Source organism: Carassius carassius, chromosome 36 (assembly GCF_963082965.1).
Source record: "Carassius carassius chromosome 36, fCarCar2.1, whole genome shotgun sequence".
Classification (NCBI taxonomy): Eukaryota; Metazoa; Chordata; class Actinopteri; order Cypriniformes; family Cyprinidae; genus Carassius; species Carassius carassius.
The window spans coordinates 18,179,132-18,197,172 of NC_081790.1; the positions used below are offsets into that span (position 1 = coordinate 18,179,132).

The following is an 18,041-nucleotide window of genomic DNA, read 5'->3' on the forward strand; positions in this document are numbered from 1 at the left end:
CAGATCGCTCGTCCTCGACCCCCCCACGGTGCTTAACCGAATGAGGGAGGGCTGAGCGGGTCCCGTGGGACTCGTGCTTTCTGTGAGTAATTGTGGACTGTAAGCGTGCACATTTACTGCTTTTGACTCGCTGTCTGCCTGGGCAGAACGAACGTGCACGGGTTTCGTTTTTACAGAAACACATGACGCGTGTGACATAGTGTTTGTGGGCACTGAGGAGTGGGCACGTTTACTATGCAGGGCACGCGATCGACTTGAGTCGCTTTAATGGGCGCGAGCCCTGTGTGAAGGGCTGTGCTTATATGTGGAGATGGGCACTGAGCAGTGGGCATCGTCACTACATTTATAGCACCATCGGTCGTGGCCGGGACACCAGAAATTACACCTTTTTCGGGAAATATCTGGGTAGCAGTAATAACGTTTTTTTGTGTGCAGGCAAGCGGGCAACCGTACAGGCTTGCGCATTGCAAAAGACGCTGAAAACAGTCACAATCCCTGGAACTGAAACAGCGGCGCGCTTAGGTGAGAGTTTGGCCGCGGCGACTCGTACACCGGCGCTTTCCTAGGATGGCTTCGGGGCTTCCGGCCTCACCGTAATCCTCTGCCGTGGTCCCTGCGGCGCGGGGCGACAGCCGGTAGAGCGATAACGGGGTCTCGAGCTGCGTTGCTGAAGCTGTTGTGATAACGGCTTTTGTGTGCAGGCAAGCGGGCAACTGTGCAGGCTTGCGCGTTGCAGAAAACACTGAGACAGTCACAATTCCTGGAACTGAAACAGCGGCGCGCTTGGGTGAGAGCTCGGCCACAGCGGAACTCGTACACCGGCGCTTCGATGAAGCAGCAGGAGGCGGGGGGTGTGGCTGAGAGCTTTGCGAGGCCGGTCTAGCACGACTCGCTACAGAACTGGAGCGCTTGCCATGTCTGAGAGCGTCAGCCCTAGATGCCTCTCAGCCACCGTAGCGGAAGCCATAACTCGTCCCATGGCTTGTGCAGCGGATTTAGTAGCGAAGCACTCCTAAAATCCGCGAGACAGATAGCCTCAGGTCCCATCTCGTCCAGTTTACAGAGGAGATCACCCTGGAATATCTGCAGCCATCGTGTGTAGTGCAGACGCAGCCTGCACAGCAGCAGAAAAGATTCGCGCGAGCAGAGGTGACGTCATGCGGCAGGCTTTAGATGGCAACACCGCTTTCGTCCGCCATCCAGCAGAGGGCGGACAAAGGTGCGTCGCTATCGCCTGTTCCACCGGCGGAAGTGACTGGTAGTTCCTGTTTTTAGCATCATCCAGTGTGGAGAATGCTAGTGAGACAGACGAACGAGTTCGTGCTGAATATGGAGCGTTCCAAGCCTTTTCCACCTCTTTGTGAAGCTCAGGAAGAAAGAGGCGGGCTTTGAGAAGTACGCTTATCCGAAAGGAAACTACCATCCAGCCGGGAACGAGAGGGGGGGCGCTGGTGCAGACCACACGAGGCCGAGACTCGTCGCGGCCAGCGTGAGCACTCGCCTCGGCTCCTTCTCGATGTCAGCTCGTTTGCTGGGCTTCTGAGCAGAAGGCGCGAGATCCTCGGAGCTCGCCCAGCCCTCACTGCCCGAAGCTAGCAGAGAGCACGTGTCCTCTTCCCCCGACGCGGCCCTGAGATCGACTTCCTCGGACGATGCGGCGGCAAACAGCGGGCGCTGCCCATCGGGAAGCGATGCAGGGGAGGCCGGTGAAGCAGGGCGAACCGGCGAGCTCGGTTGAGCTGAAGACGGTTCCGGAATCCGCTGGAAGCGGCGCTTTTACGGCGCCTCAGCGCAGCGGAGAATGCAAATAATTTCTAACTTCAGAAACTTCACACTGGACGTCAAGCAGCTTGGATTCCGTGCCTCTCCGGTCTTCCTCCAGACTCCAGACGCTGATTTCCAAATGAAATGCTAAATTTACTTTCATCTGAAAAGAGGACTGTGGACCACTGAGCAACAGTCCAGTTCTTTTTCTCCTAACCCCAGGTGAAATGCTTCTGATGTTTTTTCTGGTTCAGGAGTGGCTTGGTTCTAGAAATGTGACAGCTGTAGCCCTTTTCCTGAAGATATCAGAGTGACTCTTGATGAGCTGACTCTGGCTTCAGTCCACTCCTTGTGAAGCTCTCCCAAGTTCTTGAATCTGCTTTTCCTGACAATCTTCCCAAGGCTGTGGTCATCCCCATGGGCGCCGTATGGGGGGGGGAGTTAGGACAATTCCAAGGGCCCCTGACTGACAGGGGCCCCAACAAATAGGTAAAAACGAATTTAACATTTGTATTATATTATACACTTTATAAACCGTCATCATTGAGTATATTTCAAATAATAATAAAATGAATGATGTCTTTGATTTTACTTATTATGGCAATAAAAGTTAAATATCACCATTGACCAAAAAATTAAACATCCATATTTACCGACCACCCCCCTGTATCTGCATAAAATGGTTTGGTCCTGCCTTAGCGCACTCATCAGTGATGGTTTAGTTATTTGCAGACAGTCAAATTATCAATGCACAGCGCACGAAGACGATGACGAAAAATATGCGTTAAAGAACATTTTTTTATGTGACGAAGACGAGACGATGAGCTAAAAATAATATCTGATGACGAAATAATAAAGAAATTTATGCAGCATTTTCGTTAACTATAGGCTATTGTCTTTCAAAATGTGCATCCCTGTCATTGGATTGCAATCGGATAAGGACCGTTTGCGTATCTAGTCAGTATAACAGCCGCAGTGGATGGATAGACTAATAAAATGCGAACTAGAGATCTGAAACAATGGCCTCAGCACCCCAAGGGATAGGGATGAGGTTACCAGACATCCCGTTTTTCCCGGGAGTCACAATTAGTTGTCCATTAACTTAAAGTTAGTGAAGGCGGGATAGGCGAAATCACGCTGACAGAAGTGTTCTCTCTCGCGCGCGCTCCGCTTCATCAGTTCTCACATACAGCTCACATACACACACAGTAGTCCAAATGTTTATTGTGTAGAGTATCTCACGTAAATACAGTAGGTTATGGATTAAGTGAACGTGAACAGGTGTGTGAAAACTGAATGTGTGTCAGTATTTAATGCATGCCTTCCATCTTAAAGGGCATTCCAAATTAAATTTTAACCAACAAAAGACGTTAAATAAATGTATACATGTTAAGTAAAACCTACAGTATCTGAAAAATGAGTTTAATTTGTATCTCTATTGTATTTGTCTTAATGTGCTTTTTTAAATAAATATATATACATACACACACGCACACACACACACACACATATATATATATAGTATTTTTTATAAGTTGCTCCTTTTTCATTTCTGTTAAATGGATAGTTCACCCAAAAATGAAAATTGTCATAATTTATTCAAGATTTTCCAAATGTATTCCTTGATTCAAATTTCTCATAAGCTTAATTTATTTGGTCTTAAGAGAGAAGAATTAATGATTATTTTAATTTGAAAACTACATATAAATTAGCTACCAAAATAAATTTTGGTAACTACAGTTTGACTAAAAGTATTGACTAAAAGTAATGACAAAAAGTTGACAAAAATGCAATGACTTTTCATCGACTAAAACTAAGGAAGACTCAAATGACTCTATGAGTGGTATTAACCTGTTGTCCATAGTGAAATAAGCTAGCTAGCTGCAGGCTAGTGTTAGCCTACATTCCATCAACATTTAATCAGTGCAGGGATACGTTTAGCACAATATTCATATTAAATAATTGTCCATGCCCCTTTTAGCAGACTTAACCACATATGAGTCAGCAGCACCCCAGTCTCCCCATAACTGCACCCCTCCCTGTCCCAGTAAAGAAGGTGAGCAACACTGTGTTGATGACTTAGCATCATTCCAGGGACTCCAGGGAGGCATAAGTGCCTTTCATCCTGTTACGACTTGATGAACCACTGAAACGATTTTAGAAACATTATTTTAAGGTACAAAATGTTACATAGTGTTGCTTTAAGGACATTTTGGTGGCTTTTAATCTTGAATCAAATAGTGAACTACATTCTGTATGCAGACATCCATTTACAAATCACCAGCAGTGAATATTGTGCTGATACTAGTATTGAACTACAAGAAGCAAGACAGTTGCAAGCCTTTGATTAGAGTTATGTAAAGCTTTTGATGGGACAGTTATGTCCTAGAGATGTGGTGACAACAGCTGCGCAGAGGGGGCCCAATTAGATTTTTTTTGTCATGGGGCCCAAAATTCCTGGCAGCGCCCCTAGTCATCCCTGTTGCTTGTGCACCTTTTCCTACCACACCTTTTCCTTTCAGTCAACCTATGAATATATTTTGATACAGCACTCTGTGAACAGACAGCCCTTTCAGCAATGACATTCTGTGGCTTTTTCATGATCCGGTGACTGAACTTCCGTTAATTCACCACCAGAGTTCATCATCCACAACACAGACTCTCACACTACACTAGGGCTGTAGCTATCGAATATTTTAGTAATAGAGTATTCTAACAAAAATTCCATCGATTAATCGAGTAATCGGATAAAATGTTTGTTTTTTTCGCTCAATTAAAGTGCAATATTAAATATGCAAGTGAAAATAAGACTCTTGGGTCTATTAAAACGAACAACTAGGTTTCCTTATGTAGAAAATGTTTTAAATGCATAGAATGCAATGCATACATCAAAAATAAACATTTAATTATTACCCATTGTCTGTACTTGTACTGTGAACAATGACAATAAAGTTGACAGATGAATTAAGTGCATTTAAGTGCCATTCATTTTGGGTTTTAAATAAAGCATTTTCTGAGATGCAAAACTAAGGCATACATTAAAATAAATAATAACACAAATACACTACCTTTTAAAGGAGTCATGACCCACAATTTTCACTTTTCCACGAGAATCAATGTATGTTATGATTGCCTAACGATTATACACTGGCCGGGAAGCCGATATTTAAAAGTGAAGCGTTTGTTTACCTCAGGGTTTGTAAAATAGCCCACGTGCACGCGCACTCAAATACGAGATTTTGATTTCTTCCCCGTCTTGACGTCAAGACGGGGCAGGATATACCATATATGGACACCGCAGCAGGAAGCTCGCCCCTTCCCCTCTCCCCCTCATATTCAGTCGCGAAAGACGCTGGAGTAGTGCACACGTGAGTTGCTCTGTGGTTGACTGCCAGAATCAACATGTAAATGTGTTTTCTCTACCAAGAACGGACCTAGCTATCAGAGACCAGTGGATTAAATTCATTTTTAATGACGCGGTTCCTTCAACCCTTCCACTGGCTTATCATTACGCGTTTGTGCTAAACATTGTATGCCGAAATCCTTCACAAATTTGGGGCAATATCAGGCGAAGTTGGCATCGAAGCTCGGGAAAAGCGCCATTCCAACAAAATTCCCTGCAATTGAAATGGTAAGACTGTGTTTTTATTGCTCTACTGTGTGTAACAAACAGCATCTAAATGCTAATGCAGCTATTGTATGCTATTGCGTCTTTCACTAGACAAACGAAAAACTGTAGGTGAAGTAATTATTTATGTTCCCTGTAAACGGACTGCAAAAACGGACTTTTGACTGCATTATAATGATTTCTTAATTCAGAATATGATCAAGATTGCGTAGGTTGATGTGTTCGGGGAATTTGCCAGTTAATAGTAATATTTAAAGCCCCTTAAATGAACGAAATGACTCGAAAAAAGATTTGTTCATTTTGATGAACGACTTTGAACAAGAGAGTCTGGCGTTGCCAGATTGGGTGTTTTTTCCGCTACATATTAAGGCCGGTTTAAGGTGTGTTTTAGGTGGGTTTTCGCCTGGAAGGCTTTATAGAAATCTGGCATCCTACTGAACGAAGTAAAACTGAGAGAGCGTGGCGTTCACAGACACCAGAATGAACGACTTCACAGTAACGTTCATCAGGCAGTAATGCGGTACGTTCAGTTCATGTTCGCCCAAAATATGAACGAGTTCATGAACTATTGTTCAATGAACGCGTTCAGGCACAACACTGGCAGGAGTATTAGCTTCGAGGTATGGGGAATGGCTGCTAACGTACTTTGCAAAAAACAAATGACTGAGATCATCATGAATTCGGTTATTGATTATTTATTGCCTAATGCTTACATGAGGCCCCGTCTAGTTTGTGTGTGTGTGTGCTCACGTCTTATATTTTTATGTGTGTGCTGTGGTCACGTCTCATATGAGTAACTTTATGTGCGTAGATAGTTCATATACATGTATGTGTGACTAGTACTTAGTATATATGCAAGCGTGTTTCATATGTGTGCGTGAATGAAGTTTGATTTAAGCCCTAAACGGCGCTGGCCGGGAAGCCGGTCGCGTTCATTCACAACTTGCGCCATGATGTCAGTTTGTAATGATATGCTAAAGCGTTACCTGCGGTGTCAACCCCCCTCCTTCCTGCAACCAATCAACGTGCCCCTCATTTGCATTATTATAATGACCGTCTACGACAGCCAAAATATCGCATCAGATCTCGCGAGACAATAATGCCTACAGAGATAAGGGTCTGAGGAGCTCTGTGTTTATTTTTTTTCCAATTTTCTTTTTTAGAAGGGCCTGAAAGACTATAATACAGCAGTAGGTATCCAAGGTAATATGAGGGTATGACTCCTTTAATCATGCAACTTAAATTTCAGAACTAAAAGTTAACTAAAAGTTCTGAACATAAGCCTTTACTGTCTTGGAAGGCTTTGTAGCATTTAGGATGCAAAAACACATGGACAGGAACTTGGAACAAGAGAATCATGTTTAAAATGCTCTCTGAAAACTTAGCTGCTTGCTCAGTGGTACATGAAGTAGCTGTCCACACATATCTGTCTATACGAAGCTGTGATGATTTAAGAAAAAGAGGTAAAAAATTATTATTGATATTTATTACGAAGCTAAAATATCATTATCGTACAGTTAAGTTCATGGCTGTGCATTTATAAATCCTATTAATGGTGATCAAACTAAAATTAACAAAGACTCAAATTGGAGCACATTAGGCTTAGGGACATGATTATAACCTATTCAACTTTCAGTATTCAAACGAAAGTATCAACTGAGTATTCAGAGGCATACTGTCATATAAAGAAAGTATCAAAAAAGTTATTAATAATAGAATAATTTGTATTATGGCTGCACGATATTGAAGAAAAATGTGATATGTGATAACTTGCAAGATGCAATGTTCGATATACAATCATGGGCTAATGCTTTGAGTGTTTAAAATAAATGTAAATGTATAACGTTATTTAAAAACGGAAAATGATATAACCAACATTCATGTTTTCACATTCTTTCACATTATAAAGAAAGTATCTAGTATATTTAATCGTAAAAGCCATTCACAATTTTTTTTGGCAGTAAATTAACTCCATAGGTAGCTGTGGTATAAACTAAGCTGTTAAATATTCTGGTGGTGTAACGGCCCCTCCGTATCCGCGTGCGGTATATTTTCACATAATTGTACTGCCCGGCATGGGTTGTCCCTTATATAGTTAACATACTTTTATTTAACAGCCTTCATCTCAACTAGCAATCACACGGTGACAGTACTCTGGTCTCTGAGTAGAGTGGATGTTTTCTGTTGAGATGCTGCAGCATGGACAATGTGCTGTTGTGGTATGCCAGCTCTATCTTGCAATGGACACACGCTACGACATTCTCTTTACGTTTCGATATGAAATGATCCCAAAATTTGGAGATTTTTAGTCGTTTTCTCCAATTTGTTTTTTCTTTTTGCTTATCGCCATTGTTATCACTCCCTTCCATTTTGCAGCCAGCGCCCTCAAATCAAAACACTGCTGACTCTTTGCATCTTCTTCCGCTTTTTTGGGCGATGTAAACGTGTTGTGTCACATTAAAAAAATCATTGCAAAAGAACGTGACGTGAGCTTTAAAATAAATTAAAAGAGGCTTTGCGGCAGAGAAATTTGCCTCGATCATTTTTTGTAATCGAGTTACTCGAGGAATCGTTTCAGCACTACACTACACAGTACACCCTGGACTAACCTCACCTGAGGCCAATCACACACACAGAGCACAATCATCAGACACACTTCATAAGCATTGGACTTCCCCTCACATACTGCCGAGTATTGTTCTGCTCATATCCCTCTCCTAGCAATAGCTGCAATACCAAGCCATTCCGTGTTTGTTTTCATAGTCTTGTTTTGGTTTCTAGTTTCCATAGTCTTGTTTCAGTTTATAGTTTTCATAGTCTTACTTAGTCTTTTTCATGCATAGCCCTGTGTCTCATGTTTTGACCCTTTGCTCTGGATTATCCCTCTTGCTTAGCCCTCTGGATATTGTTCGTTCATCAAAGACCCACGCTTGCCCTAGGAATATTCTTTGTCTTGTCCTCTGTTTGCCAGAGTTTGACCCATGCCTGTTACGATCACGTCTCTGTGTAATAAAAGCTTGCACATGGATCCGCACGACTCACGTCAGCCCTTTTACAGAATAGTTGGCCACAGAAGGACCCAGCGGCTTTTCTGAGGAACATCTGCCAGGTATGGACACGGCAAGAATTTTGTTGCCAGGTTCCACGATCACTGGAGAACTATATTCGAGAATATTTCGCAATCGCACACTATTCAGATTTACCAGACTGTCTTTTGATAGAGTTTTTTGTGATGGCATTAACCAACCTCTTAGGTCTAAGCTTAGACGCGATGGTCCACGCTCATCACTCGCTCAGTTTATGGATTATGCTTTGTTGACTGTTGGCTCTTCATTCACTGTGGGTTTCGTGGAGGAAGAACGCGACACTGCACTCACTCATGTAATGGCAGCCGCTCTAAAGCACGAGCACAAAATGGAGGTGACAGCTGAGCCTGATTGCAAAATGGCAGCAACAGCTGATCTTCAGGAGTCAATTCAAGTCACCGCTGACCTTCACAAGTCACGTCAAGTCACGGTCAATCTTCCTGAAGCAAGTCAAGTCACTGTTGATCTTCAGGAATCTCGTCACATCTCAGCTGAGCTTCCAGAGTCTCATCACATCTCAGCTGAGCTTCCAGAGTCTCGTCACGTCTCAGCTGAGCTTCCAGAGTCTCGTCACATCTCAGCTGAGCTTCCAGAGTCTAATCAGTTCTCAGCTGAACTTCCAGAGGCTCATCACTTCACAGCTGATCTTCCTGAAGCTCATTACATCTTGTCTATTGCACCCAGAGCCTGGAGGTCAGCATTTCAGTGTCCCAGACTGGCATCCAGCATGTCATGATCCGGTCACTGAAATGCTGTTAATTCCCCACCAGAGGATATCATCCACAACACAGACTCTCACACTACACAGTACACCCTGGACTACATTTCCTACAATCACATTCACCTGATAACAATCTCACCATTCACCTGAGTCCAATCACACACACACACAGCACAATCATCAGACATGATTTATAACTTCCCCTCACACAATGCTGAGTATTGTTCTGCACATGTCCCTCTCCTAGAGATAGCTGCGATACCAAGCCATTCCCTGTTTGTTTTCATAGTCTTTTTCAGTTTCTAGTTTTCATAGTCTTATCTTAGTCTTTTTCCTGCATAGCCCTGTTTCTCATGTTTTGACCCTTTGCTCTGGATTCTGGATTATTCCTCTTGCTTAGCCCTCTGGATATTGTTCATTCATCAAAGACCCACACTTGCCCTAGAAATATTCTTTGTCTTGCCCTCTATATACCTGTTTTCCAGTGTTTGGCCCATGCCTGTTACGATCACATCTCCATGTAATAAAAGCTTGCACACGGATCTGCACGTCTCACAACTCGTCAGCCCCGTTACAGGCTTACCCTCCTTGTGGAGGGTGTTGATGATTGTCTTTTGGAAAACTGTCAAGTCAGTAGTCTTTCCCATAATTGTGGTTGCATGTTCTAGCACAGGACATACTCAGTATTTATACTCAAAATTAATCAAACAAATCAAGCTTAAACTGGAATATTCTAATTTTTTGAGATACTGAATTTTTTATTTTCCTAAGCTGTAAGTCGTAACCATCAGAATTAAAACAAAAATACTCTTGAAATATTTAAGTTTGTGTTAGGGATGTAAATGATTAATCGATGATTGGTTAATTGTCGATAAGAGATGCAATCGATTAAAGGCTGTCGATGGACGGTTAACCGATTTAATGTTTGGCTGCGTGCGGCTCGTGAGCAGAACACGTGCGAGCAGCTGTGAGTGACAGTGACCATATATAAGTACATTATCATTCATTCACAATGTACTAATTAAGCTTTTAATGTGATTTAAACTTTAAAAGTACATTAAAATAGAAACAACACAAAAGTTATTCAACATGAAAAGCAATAGAAATGTATTAACTAAGTCACTTCATCAGATAACTGCGCTTTGAGGGCTGCGGGACACAAGACAGATAGATTATTCATTCCTACAACTTAATTCGTTCCTACGACTTATTAATTTGTGGCAATTGTCCATGTTTCATTAATTTTGTTCCCTAAATAACCCATGATTTAACTGAAATAAGGGAACAAATTGATAAATCGAACGAATTCTTAATTCATGAAGTCTTTAATTTAGCTTCCCATGTTTACCTGTAATGAGGAGTCAGGGGCATTCGGATCCATGTGCAATGTTTATTTAGAAAACGTAGAATTACCAGGCAGAGGTCAGACAAAAGCGTCAAGGATATCAGAGACAAACAGAATCAAGGTCGGTTACCAGGCTTGAATCAGGGTAGGCGGCAGACAGTAGGCAGGTCAGAGACAAAGCAAAGGGTCAGTAGGGCAAGCGGCAGAGAAACGGTAGAGTAAGGCGCGTATGGTTCAAACGTATGGCGCGCTCCCTTCATTTTATCAAATGATCATAATCACATCTATTCATTTTATTATCCTGCTACTAGCATTTTATTTAGACTAAAACCCCATTAATTCAAGTGAGAAAGCATTTTGTGTAGGGATGCACCGGTTGACTGGCCATAAATCGGAACCGGCAGGTTTTTGATTAAAATACGCGATTGGCAATCGGACGGTTTTTGGTCTTTTTTCGGCCAATTTTTCCAGAAGTGCGCTTGCGTGCACAGACTACATTGTAATGGTTCGCTATGTCATTTGTGTGGAAGTATTTCGAAATCTGTGCACAGGACACGGGCAGCCGTTCAGCACTGGAAATGCAGAGCTTCATGTCTGAGGCACAGATAGCAGGAAGCGAACAGCCGTTGGTGTACTGGCGCACAAATTTTTCTGTGCCCACTAAAGCTGTACCGGTCGGCCCTGAACACGAGTAGACCGTGAAGAGATGTTCAGATCAACTTCTCAAGTGTTGGATGAGAAACAAAACGGACTAAACTGTGACAAAACTGAAATGTTTTTTTTTTTTTTTTGTAAAGTAGAACATGCATACACATTTGAAAAGCCAGAAGTAAACGTAATTTCTGCATTAGGATGATTATTTTTATTTTACCTTGAAATTACATAGACTTAATTTGATTTAAAAATCACCTAATGTAGCACACTCAAAAAAAGTGTTTCATTCATCCAATTAAGTTTTTTTAGGGTAATGATTCACATCTATATTTTTTTACTTGAGACAATAAATTATTTTTCATTGGCTCAAGTAAAAAAAGTATAGATGTGAATCATTACCCTAATTTTTTTATTTTTATTGGATGAATGAAATACTTTTTGCATCTTTGTTTTATTCGCACCAACATTATTTGATTTTAACTTTTTGGAATAATGTATTTATATAGCATACTTTTATTTAGTCTCACTGGTAAAGACCTTTTTTTTTTTAATTTAAAAGCAAATTTAAAAACTAAAACAAATACTGAACGCTGATTAAGAAACATCTTATTGAATGTGTGTTGATTTTGTTGTTTGGATTGTAGAACTATGCAGTTATTGCATTTAATTTCACATGGTTACAGTTAATCTTTTAATTTAAGGCCAGTTCTCTGTAGTTTCAACACAATTCAAAAACAAAAGCTAAATGCTGATGTCTGTACCATCTATGTTTGTATTGAATGTAAGCTTCTTACTGTGCAGTTACTGCCGTTAATTTCAGATGGTTATGGTTTTTGTTTTTAATAGCCATAAGCCAGTTTGGCCTATTAAATACCAAATAAACATCTTGTTTATGCACACTTTCCTTCTTTCTTGTTTGTTGCTTAAAGATAGTTAAAAATAATCAGAAATCGGTATCGGAATCGGCCAGTTTGCTTGTAAAAAAATCGGTATCGGAATCGGCCATGAAAAATCATGATAGTGCATCCATAGTTTTGTGTGTGTGTGTGTGTGTGTGTGTGTGTGTGGCTTTTGCACATCCTGTCATGCCGGTGACTGCTGTCTGCAATAGATGCATTTTTCAGCATTATGGTTAATGATTAATTGATTAATTGATCGTTAATTTAAATAACAATCGATCATGGAATTAATCGATATTTTACATCCCTAGTTTGTGTGCAATGAATCTAGAAAATAAGAAAGTTTGCTTTTTTTAATTAAATTACAATAAAATAAAGACCTTTTTCACTTAGGCATATATTAACACAATTTGGGATACAATAACAGGAAATGGCCTTTGAGCTTCTTGACCCCAGAACATCTGCTCCCAATATGAGGGAGAGAGCAGGGTGAGAGTTGTTGTCCTTTATCATTGCACCTTTCTTTGTTTGGATTAGATGGTAGTCTGAAAAGGAAATAAAGTTCTGAACATATGTTGGGATAAACTGGCTTAGGAAAACATTGAGAATTTACTACAAATGCATAAACCATCAAAGTTACATACTCTGAAGCTGCACATTCAGTCACGAAGTATCCCACCTCACAGACTGTTATATAATGCATTACAGAGAACAGCATGTTGAGGCTTCATATGATTTTTGAGGTGATGAAAAATAAAACAACTACAAGTTAATGAAAAACTAAATGTTAAAGCAACCCTATTCAAAGTTCAGGGTTTTAATGAGGCCTTGACTGGCAATGCATTAGACCAGTGGCTCTCAAACCTGTCCTGGAGTAAACCCCTGCTCTGCACACTTTAGTCTTTCAACAGCCAATCAGAGTGCTATGCCTCACCAGTTCAACATTCTCAAACAGGTGAAGAGCTGCTGACAGTAATGCTACTGGTGCTAGCAGCGCAGAACACATGCAAATGTGGAGTCAACATTAGCTAAATGTTGACTTGTTGTTTCACAGCCTTTTTTACGCTAGAAATCAACCAAGAACATACAAGGATGTTGATCCAGGAACATGTTGTACTTGGTGAAATCATGTTCACCCTCTGAACGCATAGCACTCATTACACCTGAGATGTATTCTACAGCTACCTATCTTAAACAATCTATGTATTTTTAAAACCAAGTCACTGTGTAAGGAAGCATCTGCCAAGAACACATATGTAGAAGCAAATGCAGTATATCTGAACCCAACACTGAGCAAAGTGTTCAGCTCAGTGAGAAGCTGCAGCTGGTCTTCTGAGTGGGGTCTTCAGCACAGTGTGACCATATACAGTATGAGTCACAACAGCTGTAGAATGAGTGAGCTTAGTACAGACACAGGCACAAGAGACCATGTGAGACTGAATGCAAGTGTCTCACCGGCTCTCCTGGGTGGCCCTGCGGCCCATCTCTGCCTGTGTTTCCTGGAGGCCCTCTGGGACCAGGTGTTCCTGGAGGTCCTGGGGGCCCAGCCTGACCTTGATCACCCTAAAGACAGAGAGAGAACGTGTATTTGAATATTGTATTTGAAAAGAGTTTCAATGTTGTTTCTGATCTCAAATAGTTACTTTGTCTACATTGGATATACTAACCATGTTTCACATTAATTTTGTCTCATATAACCACTGATATTCTGAGCACTGATACTGAGTTTGGTTGCGGCAAATGCTAAAATGCTTCTGGGGCCGAAGCTTTAAGGATCAGCTATGTATGAAGAAATGTCTGTTCCTCACAAAAACGATTCTTGTAAACATATTAAGATAATGCAAGACACTTTTACAGCTAGAAAAGGTAAAACATTATTTTGGCTTGATTGTTTGCTGTGGTCTAGCAAACATTTTTTTTCTTTTGTCAATAAACACAACAATTATCCTCTCTTTGAAATTCAAAACAGGCATGCAACACAACATTGTAAACTGCCAGATGAGTTAACTGAGGCTAAGGACACAAAAGAAATGAGAAAATGAGAAAAGCAGCCAGGCATGCATGCACAAGTCCAGCTCTACCTTTATAAAGTGCCTGTGAAAAGTGTGGTGGTCAGCTGTAGTCGAGAGAAAGCCATGCTCATAGCGAGGGAAGACCATCTAAGAGCAGAGGACAGATAATAAGAAAGATGGACAGACTGAATAAGAAAGAAAGCAGCGATGCCAGTAATCACAGCTGGAGAAACAGATTCAGCTCGCACCATCTTCCCTCAGCGTACAGGGTTGTGGGTACAAAGGAGAAGTGGAAAAACAAAGTGAAATAAAGTAAGGTATGAGGCACAGATGTTTGCGTACATGGACAAGAGATGATAGGCTGGGAAAGACAAACCTTAACCGTGAGAATCTGATTACTGAGCAGGCCTGCAGAGGCAGCGAAGGCCGGTGGTCCCTGGGAGGTCAGAGGTCATTTAGAAAAAAATGGAGGCAGGAAATTACATAAGAGAGAAAGAGGAGATGATTTGGAGAATGACATTGTTAAGATATATGTAATGGAGGGTGCTGACATCTTATATTGTTCTTCTGTGCAGATCTGAACTTCAACTTGAAATTGAATGGGCTCTTCTTTTTTTTTTAAGAAACCGACCCCAAAAACACCTTCTGGATATGATTAACTTTCAATGGGAGCACATGGCAATGAGGTTTATGTTTAGAGTTGTGGTTCGATAGGTCTTCAACGTAAATAAATATTTTTTCCCAGGAGAAATTTATTCATGATTTTTCTTTCTCACAGATTGTCAAGCGAGTCTGTGCACAAAAACTTACTCTGCAGGAACTATACTGAAAAGCTGCAGTGAAGAACCACAGCATGCCAAAGCTACATTTCTACCTTGTCAGCAGAAAATGGGTGCTTGCCAATACACAACTTGCCAAAACGATCTTCATGTTTTCCAAAATATTATCATGCAGTTTTTAGTTTGTTGCTCTGATGTTTTGGTTAGTTGCTAGATGTTTTTTAGGGGTATTCTGGATGTTAAGTCTCTACGACAGGGGTCAGCAAGTAAGTTACGCATCAGGCCAAAAATATTTTTTGCCACTAGATGATGGGCCAGAACATAGTCAAAAGGATCATTTAAGAAATGTATTGATGAAAAATGCAACCGTTATTAGAGGTCTGCAAGCCCGTTGGCCTTTTTTTTACAGATCGGGCTCGGCTCAGACTCAGGCTCATTATGCTAATCTCCTTTTATTTTCCCCATATAATGTACACGCAGAGCACACATAGGCTACTGTATGAAATATTGTTATATTGATTATACTATAAATATTATAGGCTTCGCATAGACAATAGCCTATGCAACGCATACGAAAAAAAAGAAGTTTATTCAAGTGAGCTATTAGTATACTTCTTTTAAACTAAAAATAAGTATGCGTTTAGTTGAGTTTTTACGTACTTCTCAGAAATTGGCTTTATGTACTCCTCAGAAATATACTTAATGACATTTAAGTATACTAGACTTATACTTACAAAAAATCTAAATATATTTGAGCTTCACTTGTGTTCCTAGAATCCGTATTTTATACGGTGTTGATCGATTCCATCTACGTTTTGATTATCATTCTGAATCAAATTCATAGTCTTTTTTTTTCAGCTTTTTGTTCAAAATGTTATTTCTATATTTTTATGAAACTTACCCACATTAAATTGTTTATAAAGAATGCACAAAGCTAGAATAAAATGTTTTTGTTTACAAGCAGATACACTCTTCTTTGGATGTTTTATATGTTCAGATATTCATAATATATACAAATTAAAACCTAAACAGAGACATAGTAGTATACTTAAAATATGATGTAAAGTTCACTTAAAGAAAACTTATGAGTATACTTGCAGTATAAAACTACTAAACTAGTAGTTTACTGAGACTATACTTAAAAGTGTACAAAGTATTTAAGTAGTAAACTATCAGTATACATATAAGTTCACTTTTAGTATAATTGCAGTACAAATTACAAACATAGAGGTAAACTAGCTGTGTACTCAAAGTTTTCTACTGTTATACTTGACGTGACATACAGCCAAGTATGGTGACCTATACTCAGAATTTGTGCTCTGCATTTAACCCATCCAAAGTGCACACACACAGCAGTGAACACACACAGGGGCGTAGTTTATGGGGGGGATGGGGGGGAGGTAACCCCCCCAATATTCAAATCCATCAGTTACAACCCCCCCATTATTTCAACATGAAAATCACAGTAGATCAAATGAAAAATATAATATGAAAAAATAGAATTCATTTATTTTGTAAAAATAATTTTGTTCCTAATCAAATATGAGTATGTCATAATAAATCAGACAAAAAATACTCCCCCTCCATTGAACCGATTGGTAACGCCCAACCAATGAGTCGCACTTTCACCAAAACAAGCGAGTGGTGTTTGAATGGGAGAGCACACGGTTAATGTTAACGCCAAAAATGAAGCGAAGCGCTGCACAGCGGACTATATTTAACTGCTGGTCAGAGAGGGATGCAAAAAAAAATAAAGCATACTGAGAATGAGGTATGAGAATATTGTGTAATAGTTAGTACACACCACATATATTTTAGCTAGCTAATCCATTGCAATGTATTTAGCTATAACTATCAGTATAACAAGTTACCAAAGCAGCTGTCTGTTTTGCTAGTATATTTTTCAATAGTGTCTGTAATTATCAACGACAAAAGTATTCACATCGGTGTTTGTTTTCTTACTAAATTAATCTGACTTTTGAACGAATTGGATGAATTAACGATTTAACAGGCTAACTCATTGAAACAGTGAAACGCTGCCGCCTACTGGCGGTTTCCATACTTAATTTCTTTCTTTTGATAATCTCTACTATGTTAGAATTTTATGAATGATGATTATACACAAAATTCATAACATTATGAGGTGTATAATCTCTTTACATGTTTTTATAACAGATTCGAGGTAAATATAGCTGCAGGGTAGAAAAGTCAGCAGAGGGAGAGGAGGAGCAGGTGATCAGGTAAAGAAGATGCCATTCAATCAATAAAATAAAATAAAATAGGAAACAGTATAGAAAAACAGCAGTTTTGTAAAGTTAGGCTATACATTAATGCCTTTAATGTTTTAAAGATGTGTTTCCCTTTAGAAAAAAAATTAAAATGCATTAAGGTGGAATGTAAAAATCTTAAAATAAATGTCTAAATGTTGTCTCTTTCATATTGTATATGTTGAATTTGTAATCAGTTAAAGCATGTTGCCAGATAGATAGATAGGTAGATAGATAGATAGATAGGAAGAAATAAATTATCCAATAACAATACACATAAAAAAATTTTTTTTTGAAAAAAATAACGGGCAGCATACAACGTTCAACCCCCCCAATGTTCAAACCAAATCTACGCCCTTGAACACACACATACCGTGAACACACACACACTGTGAACACACACCTGGAGCAGTGGGCAGCCATTTATGCTGCGGTGCCCGGGGAGCAGTTTGGGGTTCATGCCTTGCTCAAGGGCACCTAAGTCATGGTATTCGCTTGTTAAGTCTGACGTCACGTAGCACCGCTTCCGGGTCCAAACACTCTATCAGTTACCACGAGAAAACAACAAAAGGTGCTAATATACACTCACAATTTGATATAATACTAGCGAAAAAGTTATAATCCTAACCTTTAACTACATACCGAAGTCCCAGTTAGCCAGAATATGAAAATATAAATTAAAAAAAATATATAAAAATTATTTGTGTTTGGGACGCTGTGAGCACGGAGACTGTAGGTTATACCGTAAGTTTGAAAGCGTTTAGCTTAAATTAATATTATGAATAAACATTGCACTTAAACGACTGCTGAGGTCATATTCTCAGGTGAAGCGAATTGAGGCTTGGACCTGGAAACAGCGCTTCTTATGTCATCACTTAACAACCGA

The 18,041-nt window shown here is 40.1% G+C and overlaps 1 protein-coding gene across 1 annotated transcript in view; it reads right to left on the reverse strand.

Moving 5' to 3' along the window:
- Nucleotides 1-18,041, reverse strand: part of LOC132117358 (collagen alpha-1(XXIII) chain-like) — a 139,040-nt gene that overhangs the window by 32,470 nt on the left and 88,529 nt on the right. The window contains exons 10-11 of the mRNA XM_059526606.1: nt 14,486-14,545; nt 13,553-13,660 (exon numbers count right to left, since the gene is read on the reverse strand). Coding sequence (XP_059382589.1) covers nt 13,553-13,660; nt 14,486-14,545 — 168 coding nt within the window. The remainder of the gene's footprint in view (nt 1-13,552; nt 13,661-14,485; nt 14,546-18,041) is intronic.